The 17,659-nt window shown below is 43.4% G+C and overlaps 1 protein-coding gene across 2 annotated transcripts; it reads right to left on the reverse strand.

Moving 5' to 3' along the window:
• Positions 1-6,431: 6,431 nt before the first annotated feature.
• Positions 6,432-17,170, reverse strand: TRMU (tRNA mitochondrial 2-thiouridylase). Of its 2 annotated transcripts, none has more exons than XM_063155459.1 (11): positions 17,162-17,170; positions 16,251-16,416; positions 13,995-14,101; positions 13,324-13,446; positions 12,038-12,210; positions 11,037-11,090; positions 10,443-10,509; positions 9,571-9,671; positions 8,401-8,545; positions 8,086-8,168; positions 6,432-6,938 (listed from the first exon to the last, which is right to left on the reverse strand). In XM_063155459.1, the coding sequence occupies exons 2-11, from the start codon at positions 16,391-16,393 to the stop codon at positions 6,792-6,794; spliced, it is 1,143 nt and encodes a 380-aa protein (XP_063011529.1). In that variant the 5' UTR covers positions 16,394-16,416; positions 17,162-17,170; the 3' UTR covers positions 6,432-6,791. The 2 variants fall into 2 exon arrangements, with proteins under 2 accessions (XP_063011529.1, XP_063011528.1); XM_063155458.1 differs by lacking the exon at positions 17,162-17,170 and adding an exon at positions 16,876-16,963.
• Between the last annotated feature and the right edge of the window lie 489 nt (positions 17,171-17,659).

Consider the following 17,659-nt stretch of genomic DNA (forward strand, 5'->3'; position numbering starts at 1 on the left):
GATTTTTGGATCCATCCTCCAGTTTCTCCTTCTCCTTTTGGATTTCAGTCCTGTCCATGAGGATGCCTGGAGGCAGCATCTGCAACCTTTACAAGCTACCTTTTATTTTATCATTAAAACTATGAATGAAAATATCGAATAAAACGAAGCCCAAGAGGGCTTTTGTAACACTTCTTGCCAAGCAAATTTTTCACCTATCTCATATTAATTGACATCAGCTGCTCTGACAGTGTTTTGTGTATGAGAAAAAAGTGTGGGGCAGTATCATTTACTGAGACATGTTCCATCTGCTGCTGCTGCTGCTCCTTTATCCACCATGCCAGGCACTGTGTTAAAGCAAATCAGATTAATCTGAAGTGTGTGTGGCAAAGAGACCCTGTTAATTCATGATTGTCTTCTAAATACTTCAAAGCATATGTAAGAGCCTCCAGGAACCCCCAGGGCTCTCTACTGTGCTGGTGTGTCCCCTCCTGCCTTGGTCAGACATCTGCTGCTGCCATCCCTCTGCTCAAAGATATTTCTGATTAGAAGAGCATCCACTCCTTCAAATGAAGATTTTGCACACTCTGAACATACTGTCTGTATCTGAAGGGAGGCCCAGACTGATTTCCCCGGGGACTGATGCTTCAGGGTGGTGCTGTGAGAGCCCAGCCTCTGCCCTGGGTCAGGAGACACTGCAGAGGTGGAGCAGAGTGAGACCCCTGTTAGGGAGAGAACTGAAGGTGAGAGGTGTCCTGTCTCCTGTGCTGAAGGTGAGAAGTGTCCTGTGTCCTGTGCTGAAGGTGAGAGGGGCCCTGTCCCTGTGCTGCAGGTGAGAGGTGCCCTGTCTCCTGTGCTGCAGGTGAGAGGGGCCCTGTCCCTGTGCTGAAGGTGAGAGGGGCCCTGTCCCTGTGCTGAAGGTGAGAGGTGCCCTGTCTCCTGTGCTGAAGGTGAGAGGTGGCCCTGTCTCCTGTGCTGAAGGTGAGAGGTGCCCTGTCTCCTGTGCTGAAGGTGAGAGGGGCCCTGTCCCTGTGCTGAAGGTGAGAGGGGCCCTGTCCCTGTGCTGAAGGTGAGAGGTGCCCTGTCTCCTGTGCTGAAGATCAGAGGTGCTCTGTCTCCTGGCAGCTGCCACGAGTCCCAGGGCCATTGGTGTGCCCTGCCCAGCATGCCCTGACTTCTGAGGCCCCTCCTGACCTCCTCAAAGCCATCATTTTACATGAGGTGCACCCAGGAAATAGAGATGAGCTCACAGCGCTGGCTTTCCAGGTGCTGCCACTCTCATTTAAATAGTTGTAATGCAACCAGCTGGGTTTGCTGTACTAGTTTCTTACAGGCTGGGGTTTTTCCCCTCCAGAGATGTAACAGTTTGCAAACCCACCAACCCCTTGGATTAGCGTGTAGGAAAACCTCTTGCTTTTGGTCATTCGATGGAAGCTCTTTGGAAGTTCAACTGGAATGATCTTGTTGGCATGTTCAGCCTGGACTGTGCTTTTCCAAGAGAACACAGAGTTGGTCTGTGCGGCGAGGTGTACGTGGCCCACAAGGTCAGAGTCCGGCTGGCTGAGGTTAAGGCCGACACCCGGCTGCAAATCCTGCCCGCGCCCCTCGGCGTCGCGAGGCCTCGGGCTGTGCTGGCTGCGACGGGCTCTCGCTGCTGACGGGACGAGTGAAGGAGCAGGACACTCGCTGGGGGTGAAGTCGGGTTTATTGATGGTCCCAAAAAACCAACCAGTGAGTGACCCAGAGGGGAAGGTGAACCAAGCTTATAAAGGGGGGAAGGGTTTACAGAGGACCAATCAGGGAAGGGAAGGGAGTGAACTAAACATGACAAGCACCAATCTGAAATCCACCAGATGCTACTTGGTTAGTTATCCTATTTTTACATACCAGTCCATTTTATGTTTACAAGCCATCCTTCTTTGATGTTTACAGTTTCATGCAAAGCCTCATCCAGTGTAATGAGACCATACCAGACCAGCTGAGTTTGCTTTGCCACCAGGCAGGAGCTGCAGCAGGGCTGGGGATGCAGCCTTTGAGACAGATTTCCAAAGAGATCTCTGCTACCCTTTTTTACCTGCAAATTTCACTGAAGTCCTTCAAATGAGAGAAGAAATGTTCCATCACTGGTTTTGACTCAGTCTGTCCTGTGTTGCACTGACAAGTGGGCACAGCCCAGGGTTTTCCTGCTGTGCTGGTGTTCATCAGCAGACTGGGAGGGAGACAGAGGAAATCTCTGCAGCGCCTGCCACAGGGAAGGGGAGCACATGGGGCACCTTCCCTGCTCCCAAGGACATGGCTGAACTTCCTGCCTCTGCTCTGATCAAATTTCATTGAAATAAAAAGAGAACTGGATGCACAGAGGGATGAAACAGCTGGCTCCCACAAAGTCAGTGCTACATACACCTCCTTCCTCCCTAGGGGCATTCTTAGAGAAAAGGAAGAATTCACCATTTGTCTGAGAGTCCAACTTGAAGTTTTTTGATACATCCCAGATGCCCCATCTGCCACCCAGATCTGCCACCAACACTGCAACCCCAGAGACACAAACCCAGGAGCCCTGCAGGAATGCAAAGCACCAGAGGAATTTCTGTCATGAGTCCCCACAGCAGTTCTGGGGAAACCCAGGACAGAGCAGTCAGGTCACTTTTCTCTTGATGAATCTTCTCACTGGAAGTAGGTCTTCTGTTGCTTTTCACCACAGAGGTTGATATGCTGTAATCACAAGACTGGTATTTTCCTGAGCTTCCTCAAAAGATGGTCCTACTGAATGGGAAAAGTGACACTGAATTATCAGAGTGGGGCAGCCACCCAAAAAAATTTAATTTCTCCAGGTAGGTTCCATTTAAGGGGTATCTGTCCATATGTGTCATTGTTTCTGGGACCTTAAACTTGCAGAATGAGTTGGAAGCTCTTTGGTACTGAAGAAATTACTCTGTATGCTGCAAACCTCCATAGAATGAGGAGCCCATTCACTTTCTGTATTCTCAAGTTTCTGTGCTAGGCCTGTAGTAAAAAGCAAGATATTTTAGAAAATAAAAACCCCAAAAGTCAGTGCTCATCAGAACCCTCACTTATTCAAAGAAGTGTAAGAATCTGGTACTAGTTCTCAAGATAAAAAAAAAAAAAAAGAAAAAAACAAAAGAAAAAAACGAAAAAATCTGCCTTTTACCTCCACCCATTCAAGAACCAAAGGAAATGAAATTTGAGAGTGACCAGCAAACAAACGAGCTGCACAGCCTGGCACAGGGAACAGGGCAGGCAGGACCTGCCCTCTGATGGAAAGGTGGGTGCTGGCCCTGCTGCGAGGCTGGCACTGGCCTGCCCCATGGTCTCTGCCCAGCCCCAGTGAGTTTGGCTTTCAAAGTGAGTTTGGCTCCTCAGCCAGCTCATGGCTGAGCGTTATCCCTGCCCAGGGATAAAGCAAACCCACCCAGGGGCAATTCTTCTTCTTCCAATAGATTGGATCAGCAAAAGTCTAAAACAAAAGGGAAAAACTCACAATTACAGATGTGCCAATTGCCCCCATCTCCCAGCAATGCTGTCCAAGGTTGGGAGGGATAACCGTGCTGCCCTGGTGCCTCCTGGTGCCGAAGCTGGAAATGGCACATCACCTCCCTGCACCACTGCCATGTGCCACATTGGCGTGATTATCACATTCATCATAGATAATTTCATTTTGTTCAGTGCTTTAAAGCATGAAAATACATACAAATGCAGAGAAATTGGTTTTAAAATTAAATCTGAGAGTGTTTGATGGCCCTGAGATCCCCCTGCAGCTCATTGTGCAGTCCCTGCTGCAGAGCCCAGCACAGCCCCAGCAAAGCAGGGACAGCGGAGACCCTCCAGCCCTTCCTGTGCTGAAGCCTCCAAGCTGAAAGGGTTCCTTTGGACAAAGAGAGGTTAGAAAATTCTGGTTTGGGAAAAAAGGTGGAAGGGGAAATTGTATCCTTTACTCTGAAACAGCCTGATCCTGAAATGCCCAGCAGCAGAGGCTGTGCTGGGAACCCTCACTCCAGTCCCACCTCATTGCCCTCAGGCACAGTCTGCATAGGAGCCTGCACACACTCATCTCCCAGCTCCCAGGGAGAGCTCAGCCTTGTCCATGGGGGCTGGATTCAATATTCACATATATAAAAGTACAAGTTTAAATGCTCCATCCAAAAATTTGGTTTTTTTTTTTTTTATTTTTTTTTTAATTTATTTTTTAAAATATTTATTTATTTATTTATTTATATTTTTTATTATAAGTATGCTAAAAATGTAGACCTACTCTAAAAAGGATAAAGCTTTATAAAAGCAACAGCAGCTCTGCTCCCTGTGGTTTGCAGCTAAAGAGGGAAAGCAGCTAAAGGGAGTGAATGCTCAGTTTTGAAATGGGAGGATGACAGCCTCTCTCAGCCCCAAAAACCAATGCAAACAGCAAGAGCCAATGCATTTACTGCAGGACAGTAAATACTGCACTGCCACAGTGCAAATGAAATCCATCACCACACCTGTGCAACATCTCAGTGTTCCAAAGATCCTACCCAGCTGCAGAGACAATCACAGGATAGCCCTGCTCTCCTTGCACGGGGACACTTCTGTCCTCCAGCACCAGCTGGGGCAGGAACACTGCCAAGATGGAGCAAAACCAGAGCGCAGTTAAGACAGGTTTTACACAGCACTTCTGGAATAAAACTGCACCTGGAGTGCAATTTTTCAGCCATTATACACTCAGAAACACAGGCTTCAAATATACTCACAGGGCTCAACAGAGATTTCAATTCAGAAATTGAAATTAGCTGACATGAGTCGTGGTTTTTCAGTTACATGATCCTAATCGTATTATCACATTTTCTCCTTTGGAAGGAAGAAGTCCTTTTCTAAATAGCTATGCTTGTGAGTCCTTGAAACCAAATATTTCAAGACCTGAAAAGCTTAATGACATCTTGAAAGTGAAATCACCTGCTGCAATTTGTTGCCCAAAGTGGCAGAAGAAATGACCAAAATAAAAGAGAAAAGCCAATGAATTTTAGAAAGCACATGGATGCTAATCTTCTGCAATAGATATAAAAAAGAAAATTGACCTGCTAGACTGCTCCTTCCTCATTCAAGCCTAATCTTAGCCAAATTCCAGCCTTGGCAAAGGCTGTGTGAGCAGTGGTGTCAGTGATGGTCCCTTGTAGGGCCTGACCCCAGCACCAACCTCTGCCCCCAGCTCACCCCTTACCTCCCTGGTTCCAAGCTGCTTGGAAAGGCTGCTTCAAACTTGCAAGTGTGGTGTAGCTGCTCAAGTGCAGCCCATGCAAGAAGCTATGTGCAATCTGAATTTCACAAATGCCCACTGACTCTGAGCTCACAGCAGTGTGGTGAGCTAGGGAAGAGCAGCAGTCACTCCATCATGTCCAAGGGCTTTGCTTTCACCATGGCCAGAGGCTGAGCTGCAGCCCCCACCCTTCTCAATGAGTCTGCACTAAGCAAAAACATTGCTCATGTTCACCTCTACCTCAGATGAGGATTCTTCAGCAGAACCATGAGGTTCACTTCTGATGATAAAATCCAAAGTCCTCTGAGCCTCTAAAGTGAACAGAGACCATTAATGGAGAGATTCCCACCAAAGAGCAGCATGTTACTTCTGAATTTAGCATCAGCCATCCTGGATTACTGCTGTGTCCAGTGCTTAAATCAAAAAAGGGAAGCAGAGAATATATTAAAAAGCCTCTGTTCTGCAGGTTCTGTAGCAGACATTCATTGCATCCAGTGCCAGCTGTGCTACAAGCAGGACAAGGTTAACCTGTCCTGCTGTGAGGCACTGGCTCAGCAGCTCTCAGCAAACCTGGGATCTCACTGCCAGCTAAAATCTCAAAATTCTACACCACCAGGAGTCCTGCTCCTGCACAACTGTATTCAGGAACAGTTACCTTCTACTACCATGCTGAAAGACAGGAATTCATTCTTGCTGATTTGCTGCAATGAAAGTTTACTATAAGCTTGAGGTGTCCTCAAAATGTACCCAGTCTTTATAAACCTATCTAATTTAGATGAAGTATTCAGCCCTTCCTAAGAGCACTCAGTTTTGAGACATGGCAAGATCCAAGCATTATCAGGTCTATATTAAGCTTGATCCACAATAAGGAAATCCCTGTGAATTTGCATTTTTCTCAAGCACAACAATGCATTCTCCTCTTGAGGAGACAAACCAAACAGCCTCAGACCTCAGCAGTTAACAGAAAACCAGTAAGTTGTGTGAAAACATTTAGCATTCAAGACTGTTAAGCCCCTAAGATTTGTAACTCTGTTTTATGTAAACATCTGAAGCAACTACTTAATACAGCTGAAGAATCCAAAGCATTTTTTGTAAAACTATGGAAAATGAAAAATAAGTATCTGTTGCCTGGAGTTCTTTCCAAATGCTGAATTTAAACATCATCCATTCCTCTTCTAGAGTTCAAAGAACAAACATACACCTAGTGTAAAATAACATAAGTACTTTACTAAGGATAGGTACCTTTAAGTAAGGGAAAAGAAAGCATTTCACTTACACAGGAGAGATAGATTTATTATTTCAGCCATGATTTTTGTGTTAAAATTCCTGTATGTGTTACTGCTATTACAGAACACCTTAGGACATCCCTTGATACATATTAATATAAACAGCACCATACAGTCCAGCAGAATTGCACCAAACTGGCTTTAGCTTTCAACTCCTTCAGTGCTAACAGTCAAGAGCTGGGACTCTCTGCTTAACTGGCCTTATGAACCACATTTATTATAGTTTTTATTGTTCTCAGGCAGCAAAATCTCCAAAGTCCTTCAATAGACAATCCCAGGTGTCATGTTGCTGGTTCTATTTTGTCAATCTCCTCCTTCTTGGGGCTCTCCTCTCGGTTTTTGCCCTGTTGCAAGGTATACACTGATGGGCCCATCCTCAGGATCTTCCCACTGCCCAGGCACTCATCTCCCTTGTAGAACACAGCAAACTAGGAGATAAACACAGGGAGAGTCTTTTTAGCAGCTGCAAAAACCACAGTGAGCAACTTCAGGCTGTGCAAGACCTGCTGGACAGTGAGCAATTTTTATCTGTTCTGTCTAAATCTTAAAAAAAAACCCTGAAACAAACAAAAATCCCCCAATTACAGAGGATTTGTAGGCTCACGAGTGTAAATTTATAAACATGTTGGTGGAAATTTCATCATGAAATTCTACAAGGCTATCTCAAAACTCTTCAGTCACTGAGGCAGAGTGGATTGTGCTGGAAAGTTTCCATTTCAAAGATGACATATGTAACATCATCTGTGCCTTCACTTTATTTTTCCCCAAAAAACTGTGGTGGCACTTGGTAAAACATGAAGGGGGCTAAGGACTATGGCAGCAGCCCAAGGAGGTACCTGGAGCTCCCTGATGTGCTCAGCAGGTTCCTGCAGGAGAGGGGAGCCCAGCCCTCCTGCCCTGTCTCACTCCCTGGCAGTAAGAGCCTGGCTACAGGCTCAGCAGCTCCTGGCACTCGGGGGATTCTCATGCCTCCCACAAGCTCTGCCTGGATTCTTCTCAGGTGATTTCCCTCCTGATATGTTCCACAGGCCCCCAAGTATTGGGGAGGGTGGGTGGAATGTATGCTGGGAGAAGGGATGCAGGGAATGCTTGAGAGCCAGGGTGCTGGAATGTGATGGAGGATCTCTATATTGACAGTGTTAAAGGCATCCCTTTTAGGGACAGCACCTCCTCTCAGCTCTGTCTGGGACAACTGAATTCACCAGACAGAGTCTCACTACACAGGTTTGAACACTGAACCCATATTAAGCAGGCAATTACCAAACTAATGCCTTTCAAAATCTATTTCTTGCAAAGAACAACAGCTTCAATTTCTGCATATACAACTGATTACCAGGGATGCTTCTATGTATTTCTAAAACTTGTAAGCATCTTAGGCTATACCGATAACAACAGATCCTTTGAAACTAGAAACAATCTCCCTTAAAACAGCTGATAAACAGTCAAAATAGAGCTAACCACTCACATGCAAATAAATTAATTACTTTGCTCCAGCTAATAAAAAAGGTACTCTGATTTATTAGCCAGATAAGGTAAGGCACAAAAATGGAAGGAAAAGTACTTCTAATAACTCACCTGTCCAGGTGTGATAGCTCTTGCTGGCTTCACTAGTGTTACCCACACACTCCCATCTTGGTTTAGAGTCAGGACACAAGGCACTAGAGCAGAAAATGATCAAACACTTGACAGTTAACCATTATGTTTACATTAAAGAAGGAAAACCAAGGCTAAACAGATCTAAGTAATGATACTACTGTACAGAATTGTTTTGTGAGACACTGCAGAAACAGGAAGGCCAAGCCAAAGCCAATCCACTATTGCTGCAGAACTACACAAACACACTACCAGAGTTTCACAGACTAAGACAAAAGGAAAAGAAGGTTTGCCTACCCAGTGCCATCTGGTGCCGAAATCTGAAATGACATTCCATCATCTTCTCCCTGACCAGCTCTGCCGGCGGCTCCTCTGCGATCCAGTGCACGCGGTTTGTCCGCAGCAGGTCTCTGTACAGGGCGGGGTGATCTCGTGATGGTGCCTTAAAACACATTCATTCATTTATTTATTTATTACTGATGGTTCTGCCAAAGAGCATGTGACTTGGAAAGTGAAGCAGAATAAGCATCCAGCCATAGCAAAGTGAAGGCAACATGAGCAAGAAAGCAAACACTTATCAGCACTTAAATTAGGCTAAAGCAAGCCTGAATTATTTGTCAGTCTCCTGCTCCTCAGAGTCAGTCTCTCTTCTTGTATGCTCTTCCCTCCAATTGCATTTCTGCCTTCTTCAGGCTGAGTTCAGAAATCTGAACTTTATCCTGTCTCAACAAGATGCTGCCTCCCTCTTCTCCAATTTCCCAAATGAACACCTCCCCAGCAAAGGCTTTGCCTTTCACAAACTTGCTGCAGTTAAAATTTTTCTTAGTGCTCCTGTCTGTTTCATCTCAATTCTCATTTGATTATGGTCCCCTGCACTAGCACATCAACAAGCAGCAGAACACCTCATTATAATCACATCAGTATCCAGGAAGCATAACAACTGCATGAACAGGAAGCAACATTATCAATGCTAGCAAGCTGCAGAACTCTGCATCACCTCATATGATTAGCCATTAACATACCAATTATTTATTATTTATCATATATGTTCTCCCTCAGTTTTCAAAATTATAAAACTGTGTCACTGACTCCTCGTTCTTTGACTAGAAAAACAAAGCAGCAATATATCACAAACCAAGGTAATAGACATTTTATAAACCACACCATAATAACTAAGATAAAACCCTCATGCGTTAGAGTAGAAAATGAGAGTTCAGAGATTGGCTGATTCTTTTCAGTATTTGCCCTTTGCTTTGAAAAGCTCTATGCCAAAATCTAAAACAATTTGGTGCTCATGAAAAGCCTGTTTGGAAAAGATGTTTCACATCTGCTGATGCTAGGCTAGCTGGTTCTTGTTTTCCCCAAAGGAAAGCCAAGAATTCTGCCCAAGTTAGGCCATGTTCCATACAGCAGCAGTCACAAAATGCATGCATTAATCATTTGCAAAGCCAGTGTTAATTAACTCACCACAAAGACATCTCCAGTGCTGACATCTTTGTCTACAACAAACCAAGCATCCTTGAGCCCTGCCAGCCGAGCCCTCTGGCCTATTGTGAAGAGGAACCAACCTAAAGAAATATGAAAATGGAATGCTGCTAGCAACTTTTCATCTTTTTCTCTCAGAATGACACATTAAAATCATTTCCCCAAAACTTTACCACCAAACAAAGAATAACAAACCAAGCTGTCTTAGAGAAGAGGGCCAGCCACAAACTAAACTAACATTTACTTGAAATTTCATCTGTACCTGAAATGCAAACTAAAGATTACAACTTTATTTATTTCAGTTTCAATTTGTGGGTTATCTACCATTCAGTCTCACAAGTCTCCCTCACTTTTATGTACCTGTATAACATCCTGTTATCATAAATTACTGGGGAGAAGAACTCAGTTCTGGCAGCTTGAATTGAGGACAGCAAAGGAAGAACAAACAGGAGAAAAGGAAAAGTTAAGGTGTCCATGTTTGATGAGGTCCTCCTGTGCACCCCTGAGGTGCATATTCTTCTGCAAAATTTGGGTACTAAAGAATATGGAACTGAAGCACATTCACTTTGAAGGGATTAAGTGAACAATGGTCTCTTGGTATTAAAATAACAAAAACTCAGTATCAAAAGAGTAACCCTAATAATTATTTGCTTTCTTGCAATATGGAACAAATATCCAAGAATCAGTTGTAGATCAAGGCTCCACTGTTGTATATAGCAAATTTTCCATGGTTTAACAAAATGAGTAAAAACCTGTAGGCTCCTTTGGGATTTCCCAAAATTTGTCCCTCCAAATAGAAGTGGTATTGTTCCATTTATCTAAAATTAAGTTATTAAGGTGGGTTAGCCAATTACCTTTGTGTCTTCCCATCACCTTCTTATCTTCAATGGAAACAAAGTTACCAGGTTGAGGTTCCAAATACTAACAAAGAGGAAGAGGTAAGTCACAAGACAGCCCAAGAAAACCTCATAGCATATTTCAGATTCTGTCACTACATTCTCTCAAAGCTGAAAAACAACTCCTCAAGAAGCAAACTCTGCCCAAGCAGCTTACTGACTCCTTGATGCTGCTCTCAGAGACACGCAGGAAGGGCAGTCCCTATGAGCAGCAATTCCAGGCTTCACTTCCCCTACCCTCACATATGTCAGGAGCAGCAGGACCCAGCACTTGGTCCCTCTCACATTCCAACCATTTGTCAGAGCCCGGCAGGCACAGGAGTGCAGTTCACTTCTTGTGCTCCAGGAAATGAGTGACAGCTGGTGGAGGGGCAAGATGCTTCCAACAGGCTGTGGGTGTCAGTTTTTAACTAGGCTTGTGGCTGCAAAGGGAGGTGGGACACTGCTACTTACAGTGGGTCACAAGCTGCTTGAGATTTTTCTATAGACAGTCTTTTAAAAACTGAACACCAGAACAAAACAAAGATTGTCAAGAGATTTAGTGTTGCTTACCTCAAGAAGGAAATTTTCAAAGTTTCTTTCACCAATGAAACAGACCCCCATACTCTGAAAAAGAAATACGGAGTTGAATACACAAAAGCAGAGAAAAATATTTGAAATAATATCTATTAATAATTTGTCCAAGATTTTTTCCCCCTCCCGTGTATCCCAAACTACCCCAGGCATCTTATAAACAAATCCACAACATCTTCTGCAACACAGGCAAACATTCTATACAGAATCAGTGAGAGCTGTAAGAAGTAAGAGGAATAATAGGAAATATAACATCTGTTCAATAAATACATTAACCTTGGTGACTAGGTTGTATGTATTTTAAAACAGATGTCTCTTTCACATTAAAGTACAAAAGTAACAAAATGATACAATGATGGTCCAGCTCTTGAAAAAAAACACTTTCAGAACCAAACAGGCTTTTCTCTTCCTTCCAGTTACTGCTGACATTCTTCACTCACTCATTTACTGAGGCTGAATAATAAACATGAAAAGCAATCAAGGCAGCATCAGCAACATAATCACTGCCCGCATTACAGCTTTTAAGATCAACTCATGAAGTCTTAGCTCTCAGAGAAACATAACTCTTTTTTTTTTAAAGAGTAAATGTAGACAAACAGTATGATCCAATTTCTAAAGACATATTGAGAAATAATTTTAAGTGAAGAAGCTCTTAAAAGCTATGGAGAATAAAAAAAGCTTCTCCCTTGCTGTGACAGAGGATGTTTTCCTTTAGGCTCATAGCACCCTATACATTCACCTTCACCTTCATTCTTCTGAGATACAACAGCAGACAAAATACCTGCAAGCTAAAATACACAACTAACCACAAGCTCTTAAAGTACTTTTAAGGAAGTAGCCAGCTATGAAAAATGCTTCCCAACCCATTACATTATTCTTTTTCATCAGAAATGGATGGGTTGTCCGAGGTTAAAGTTCAAAAAGTTCAAGAAAGTTGTTTTAGAGAGAAATACAAATAAAAGTGTTAAGTGTTACCATGCCTCTTTTTTCTTTAGCACATGGTGAAGGTCATGTTCTGCTGCTATCTTCTTTACAAAAGTTTTTGTTAAATCCCCTAAAGGGAAGATGGTTTTCTTCAAAGCATCCTGTGAAATCTGACTTAGAAAGAAGGTCTGGTCCTTAAAGAGGTCAGCCCCTTGAAGGAGTTTCACAGCTGCAAAGTGAAACACATAAGGCATCTCAACATAACTACTATTACTAGCTCAAATTGATTTTGTTTGATAATCAACATTTCTGATTTATTATTTTCAAATACATGTTAATAAAAACACTTGGATATTTTCTTATCACTAAAAAGATCAAGAAGATTTTGTACAATGCAGAATCCCACAAAGAGACTTACCCTGCCTCATCTATTTCAATAGTGCATGTATCCCTGGCAAGGACATTGACAATAGAAAAAAACAGAAACAACTTTCACATTTCCTGTGAAACAGAGAATGAAGATTCAAATACCTTGGAATGTACTGCTCTTCAGAAAAACACTGTTTTGCTCTGAAATCACCCTACTAGAAATCAATGATTTGAACAATCAGTGGAGTTATTACCAATGCCCAGAGATGAGAGTCTCACCTTTTTCTTTACAATAGATGAAATCTCCTGATTACCCAGATGAAATAGAATTGGTACAGTTTTTCAATCATGTTCTGTCCCCTCTCTTTAAAATTAATAGCTCTGCTGTTTTACAAACACTATTTATGTGTTTCTTGACTCAAACACAAACTGGAGGCCAATAGTTCAGTTACAACTGGTGATACAAAATCTCAGTCATGGGGCAAGGAAGCCCAACACAGCACACAAGATCTGCAAACCACAGTCTGGCACGTGTACAGACCATAGGTCCAGCTGGGGCCACTTCAACTTTCCAGAAGTAAAATTAAAACAAAGAAAGAAGTGAACCCCTTTAAGTCCAGGGGTGGACAAATGAAAGCAGGGAATCTCTAATGTAAAATCATCACTGTGGCAGCTTTGCACAGCTTTAGTTTACAAGTTTTTTTCCCTTTGGGTATAGCATGCTTCTCACCATGTATCAGACATTCATCTGACTCTTAAAACAAGAAAATGTAATGCTTGACAAGCCAGGGTCATTTTCAGTAATATAAACACCCTTGTTTAGCACAAACAATCATCTACAAAGGCTGAGGTTTAATTGGTAACCATTGTGTGTAAGGTCACAAACATCCCTGATTCTGTATGTATGTACCAAATACAGTTTACATTTCTCTTTAATATGTAGGACAAAACACGAAATGAAGACACAACTTACTATTTCTAACTTCAAAACGGTTTCTGAAAAGCTTCTGTGGTCTTTTAGTATGTTTCTGTTGAAACACTTCCTCATCCTCCAGTGAGGTCCTGGCATAATGCCCAGTAGCAATTGCATCTGCTCCTATAAGGAAAGACAGAACATAAAGGCACAAACTTGAAAATCACAGTTCAAAACACAATTGCAAACACACAGTAAAACAAGCAGAAAGCAATGAAAGAAGAAAACCTAAAGAGAAGTCTTATGCTGACAATAATCATACTCCTGCTATTTAAATAATGCAAACTATTCACCAGCATGCCAGCACTTGTGCTTTTGTACTTTAAGGACCACCTAAGAATGTAAAACTTAATGGTCAGGTCAATGCATGTCCCTGAAATAAATCTGTTCCTGCATATGAGCAACCTAATCCAGTGGAAGATGTCCCTGCCCAGGGCAGGGGAGCTGACTAGATGACCTTTAAAGGTCCCTCCCAACCTGAGCCATTCTATGATTCTTTATGCAAAAGCAACCTTAAAACCAAATACTTTGCAATGACTGACAGACTCCTACAGAGATATGAGTTAGGCATGCACATGAAGTCATGTATTTCCCCACCTTTTAAAGAGTTTGTTTCCTTTAAGCATTTCCATGGCACACACTCTGTACTGACACACTTGAAAATGCCTTACCAAGGTTATCCATAGCATAATGCAGGAAGTAGTTGAATTTGATGTGCTTGTTACACAAAATATCAGGATTAGGTGTCCTTCCCAATTCATACTCTTTTAAGAGGTCACTGTAAAATAAAGACTTAAATCAGAATCATTAACATACATCATACCATCAGAAATTGGACAGTGTTCAAATATGGGAAGCTGAATCTCAGTCCCAGAGAAGACTCAGTCACCATAAACATTTTATGTCAGAAATAAAATATCCATTAGATTTTGCTGTGCAAAAAAACAATGTTTGGAAGATTTTCTACAAAGTGCACTGAGGACAGGGTCAAATTATCACTTACAATCTTGTAACCCTGCTTTATCAAATTAATATTCCCTCTGGACAGATGGGGCTGTCCACTGCGTGTATCGTACTCATCTCTCAGGGATTACTTACCCTCAGAATTAAACAACCCTATTTATTTGTTCAGTGGGACACTTTGGTGGTACACACCAGGAGAGTCTCAGCTGAACAGACAGTAACTTCAGCTGCAATAATGTCACCACAAGCAGTCATTCATGGGGCCTAATTTTAGACACTTTTCTGTCCCTTTTTTTCCCCCTTCTAGAAATTCTACGTTTCTTGAAGTTATGTTGTAGTTGCTGCATATGTTATGTTGTGTGTTGCTGCATAATTACTTAGAAAACACTGAAATAATAACTAATGAAATTAAACCAGCATACAATGCTACCCTGAGATATCAAAAGGCCTTATCACTGCCTCATTTTGTTTGCCAGGTTGTTGTCAGCAGCCACTGCACTCAAGAAGAACTGAGGGCACAGACTGGATTTAAAAGAACAACAGCAATCCTATTATTTGGCTTTACTTTTCTCATCTGAAACAGAATCAATTCATTCTTCTTTACCATGTGACACTACATTAAAAAATAGAAAATAAAGCAACATAAAGCTCTAACTCCCTTTTAAAAGTTCTGAATTCAACAACTCATACTAATAATTAAATCACCTGGGTCTACCCAGAGCTGCCTCACACCTGACTCTTATTGTACCCCAGGAGTTCTGCAAAGGACTCACCCCAAAGCCACCCTCACAGCAATTCAGAGCTTCTGGTAAAGCACAGAGCCAGAGAAGGGGCAATGAAGGCAATGTCTACTGGATGTCTCTGACAGAATGAACTGACACAGGCTTTGCATAAACCATGGGAAAGACGAGACCTGGAACAGTCCTCGTGATAAAAGATGCTTTATGGTGAGTAACTCATTAAAGAGAGATCCAGAGGAGGAGTAAATTTAAGATCAGTGATGACAGGAAAGAAAAAAGGATTCTGAAACAAACTAAGACACTTGTAACAGAGTGTTAGGAAACACTGTACTTACTAACACACCCCAAAAAGTTTTGTAGCACTTATTCATTCCCTTACACCAAAAAGGGAAAAATGGAGTGAACTTTCCCAGAAAAGAGCTGTTTTGCTGTTTTCTTCACTAACTGTGCAAAAGTTTGGTGCTCAGCTTGATGTCATTTCAACATGCAGTATGACCAGGTTATTCCTCAGTTTCATGTAAGGTAATAACAGCACTACTTAAAGGGGGATGATGAAGAACAGGGAAAAAATTTTATGTACTTTTGTCCAGTACATAAAGATAAATTATGCTGTTATACCAACGTGTCCCTTCTTGTCCTACCTTCCATAAAATCTCTCAGCTTTTCCTATGTAGAACCTTGCCTAAAGTGCAACAAATTCACAGAAAATCTGAGCACCCTCTTTAGAGAATAGTTTCAGATTTGTTCTAATTTAAAGAAGCAAGGTTAGGTCACAATCATTTTGTGCTAAACTGGATTCAGCACACATTATGTAAAATGCACTGAATAAGTTACACACACAGTGACAATAACAGTACCCCATTAAATAATTTTTTTTTTCAAGTTGCAGTAAGGTTGAGCCAGTACATCAGCAGCTGAAGAAAAGCTGCAACAAAGCAATTACTAAACACTCACACAAGCAGAAATCTCTTACTAACTAAAAAAAACAACATATTAAAAGCAAAATATAAATTCTGACCTTAAATACAAAAAAGAGAAAAAAAATCCCTCAATATTTAACAGACTTCAGGGCTTTCTCTTAGCATTGATAAAACTGCAATGAATTGCCATTGCTCATTATCTGTCCATTCTTCCTTTTCATTGTAACACAATACCACATATATATATAAGTATATTATATACCACAATATATTGAAGGAGCAGCTATTGTAAATGTCTTTCTACCTGAATACTTCATTCCAGTATTCCTTCACGTAGGAAACCTGGTGAAAGGGGATATCAAGCTTCTGGCACACCCGGTAAGCATCTTCACAATCTTTGTCAACGGAGCAAGCTCCCTGCTCGTCCAGCGGGTCCCAGTTCTTCATAAACACCCCTGTCACCTGGTAGCCTATGAAATGAAGGCAAGATGACTTAGAAAGTGAAGTTCTTACAGCCTGGACATAAAGTCAGTGTTTCTCAAGAATGGCTTTAGTAACTGCATCTTACCAAAGACGTGAGCAGCCCTTTGCTACGTTTTACAGTACGGTTACTGCATAGCCGGTTTTTGCTCTCGGTAATAGCTAATCCAAGCTCTGACAGCAACCTCAGGCCCCGCTAAATCCCATCTCCCGCCCGCTCTTTCGGGCCGTTCTGCCGCCCCCGCAGTGCCCGGCTCTCCGCGCTGCCCTGCCCGGCCTGGGGCCGCTCCACCGGCCCGAGGGGCGGCCGAGCGCGGGGAGGCGGCCGGACCGGGCTGCGCGGGGACCCGGAGGGGAGGCGCGGGCCCCGCAGCACGGCCCGAGCCCCACCGCCCCCGCTCCCTCCGCCCGGCCCCGGCCCCGGCCCCGGCCCCGGCCCCGGCCCGCACCTCGGCGGCGCAGCAGCAGCGCGGCCACGGCGCTGTCCACGCCGCCGGACACGGCGCAGGCCACGCGGCGCGCCCGGGCCGCCAGCATCGCCCCGCCGCCCTGCCGCCCGCCCCAGTGCGCCTGCGCGCCGCCACGGGCACGGCCGGGCCGGGCAGAGCGGGGCAGAGCCGGGCGGGCCGCGGGGAGCGCGCCGGGACGAGGAGGCCGCGACACCTCTGGCCCCCGCCGGGCCACCCGCAACCCGCATGAGCTCGACCCGGCCCCTCCCGCTGCCCGGAGCCGCACCGGAGTCAGATAAAGGAAAACATCTCCCTTTGATTGCTTCATGTCCGTTTCCCTGAATAAGCCAGTTTATCCCAGCTGGGGGCAGCTACGACTAAAGCATCTGGCAGTAATGTGAAATACAAAGCTGTGTTTTGTGTCAGGTACATACAGGCAATGTGTGTATTTGTGATTGTAATATGTGTGCAAACCGACCATGGAACAGTTATAAAGGCGAATTCTAATAACAACTGAGAAAAATAAAGCATGGAAGAAGGCCTTTGAACCTATTTGCAATTAACCTTTATCAGTCTGAAGTTGATTTAGGAGCATTTGACTTAAAGCTTTAAGGATGTTGCTTTTTGACAGGAACTTTCTGCTTGTAAGCCTTAAAGAGTTTTGCAATAATAACCTTTTGAAGTGTAATTTTAGAATATTGCTTGTAGTAAGGATCTTTTGAAACTATAGCTTTAGAATATATAAAAAGGAAACATGCAGCTTGAGAAAAGAAGATGGACATCA

Source organism: Melospiza melodia, chromosome 4, assembly GCF_035770615.1.
Source record: "Melospiza melodia melodia isolate bMelMel2 chromosome 4, bMelMel2.pri, whole genome shotgun sequence".
In the NCBI taxonomy this organism is placed as follows: Eukaryota; Metazoa; Chordata; class Aves; order Passeriformes; family Passerellidae; genus Melospiza; species Melospiza melodia.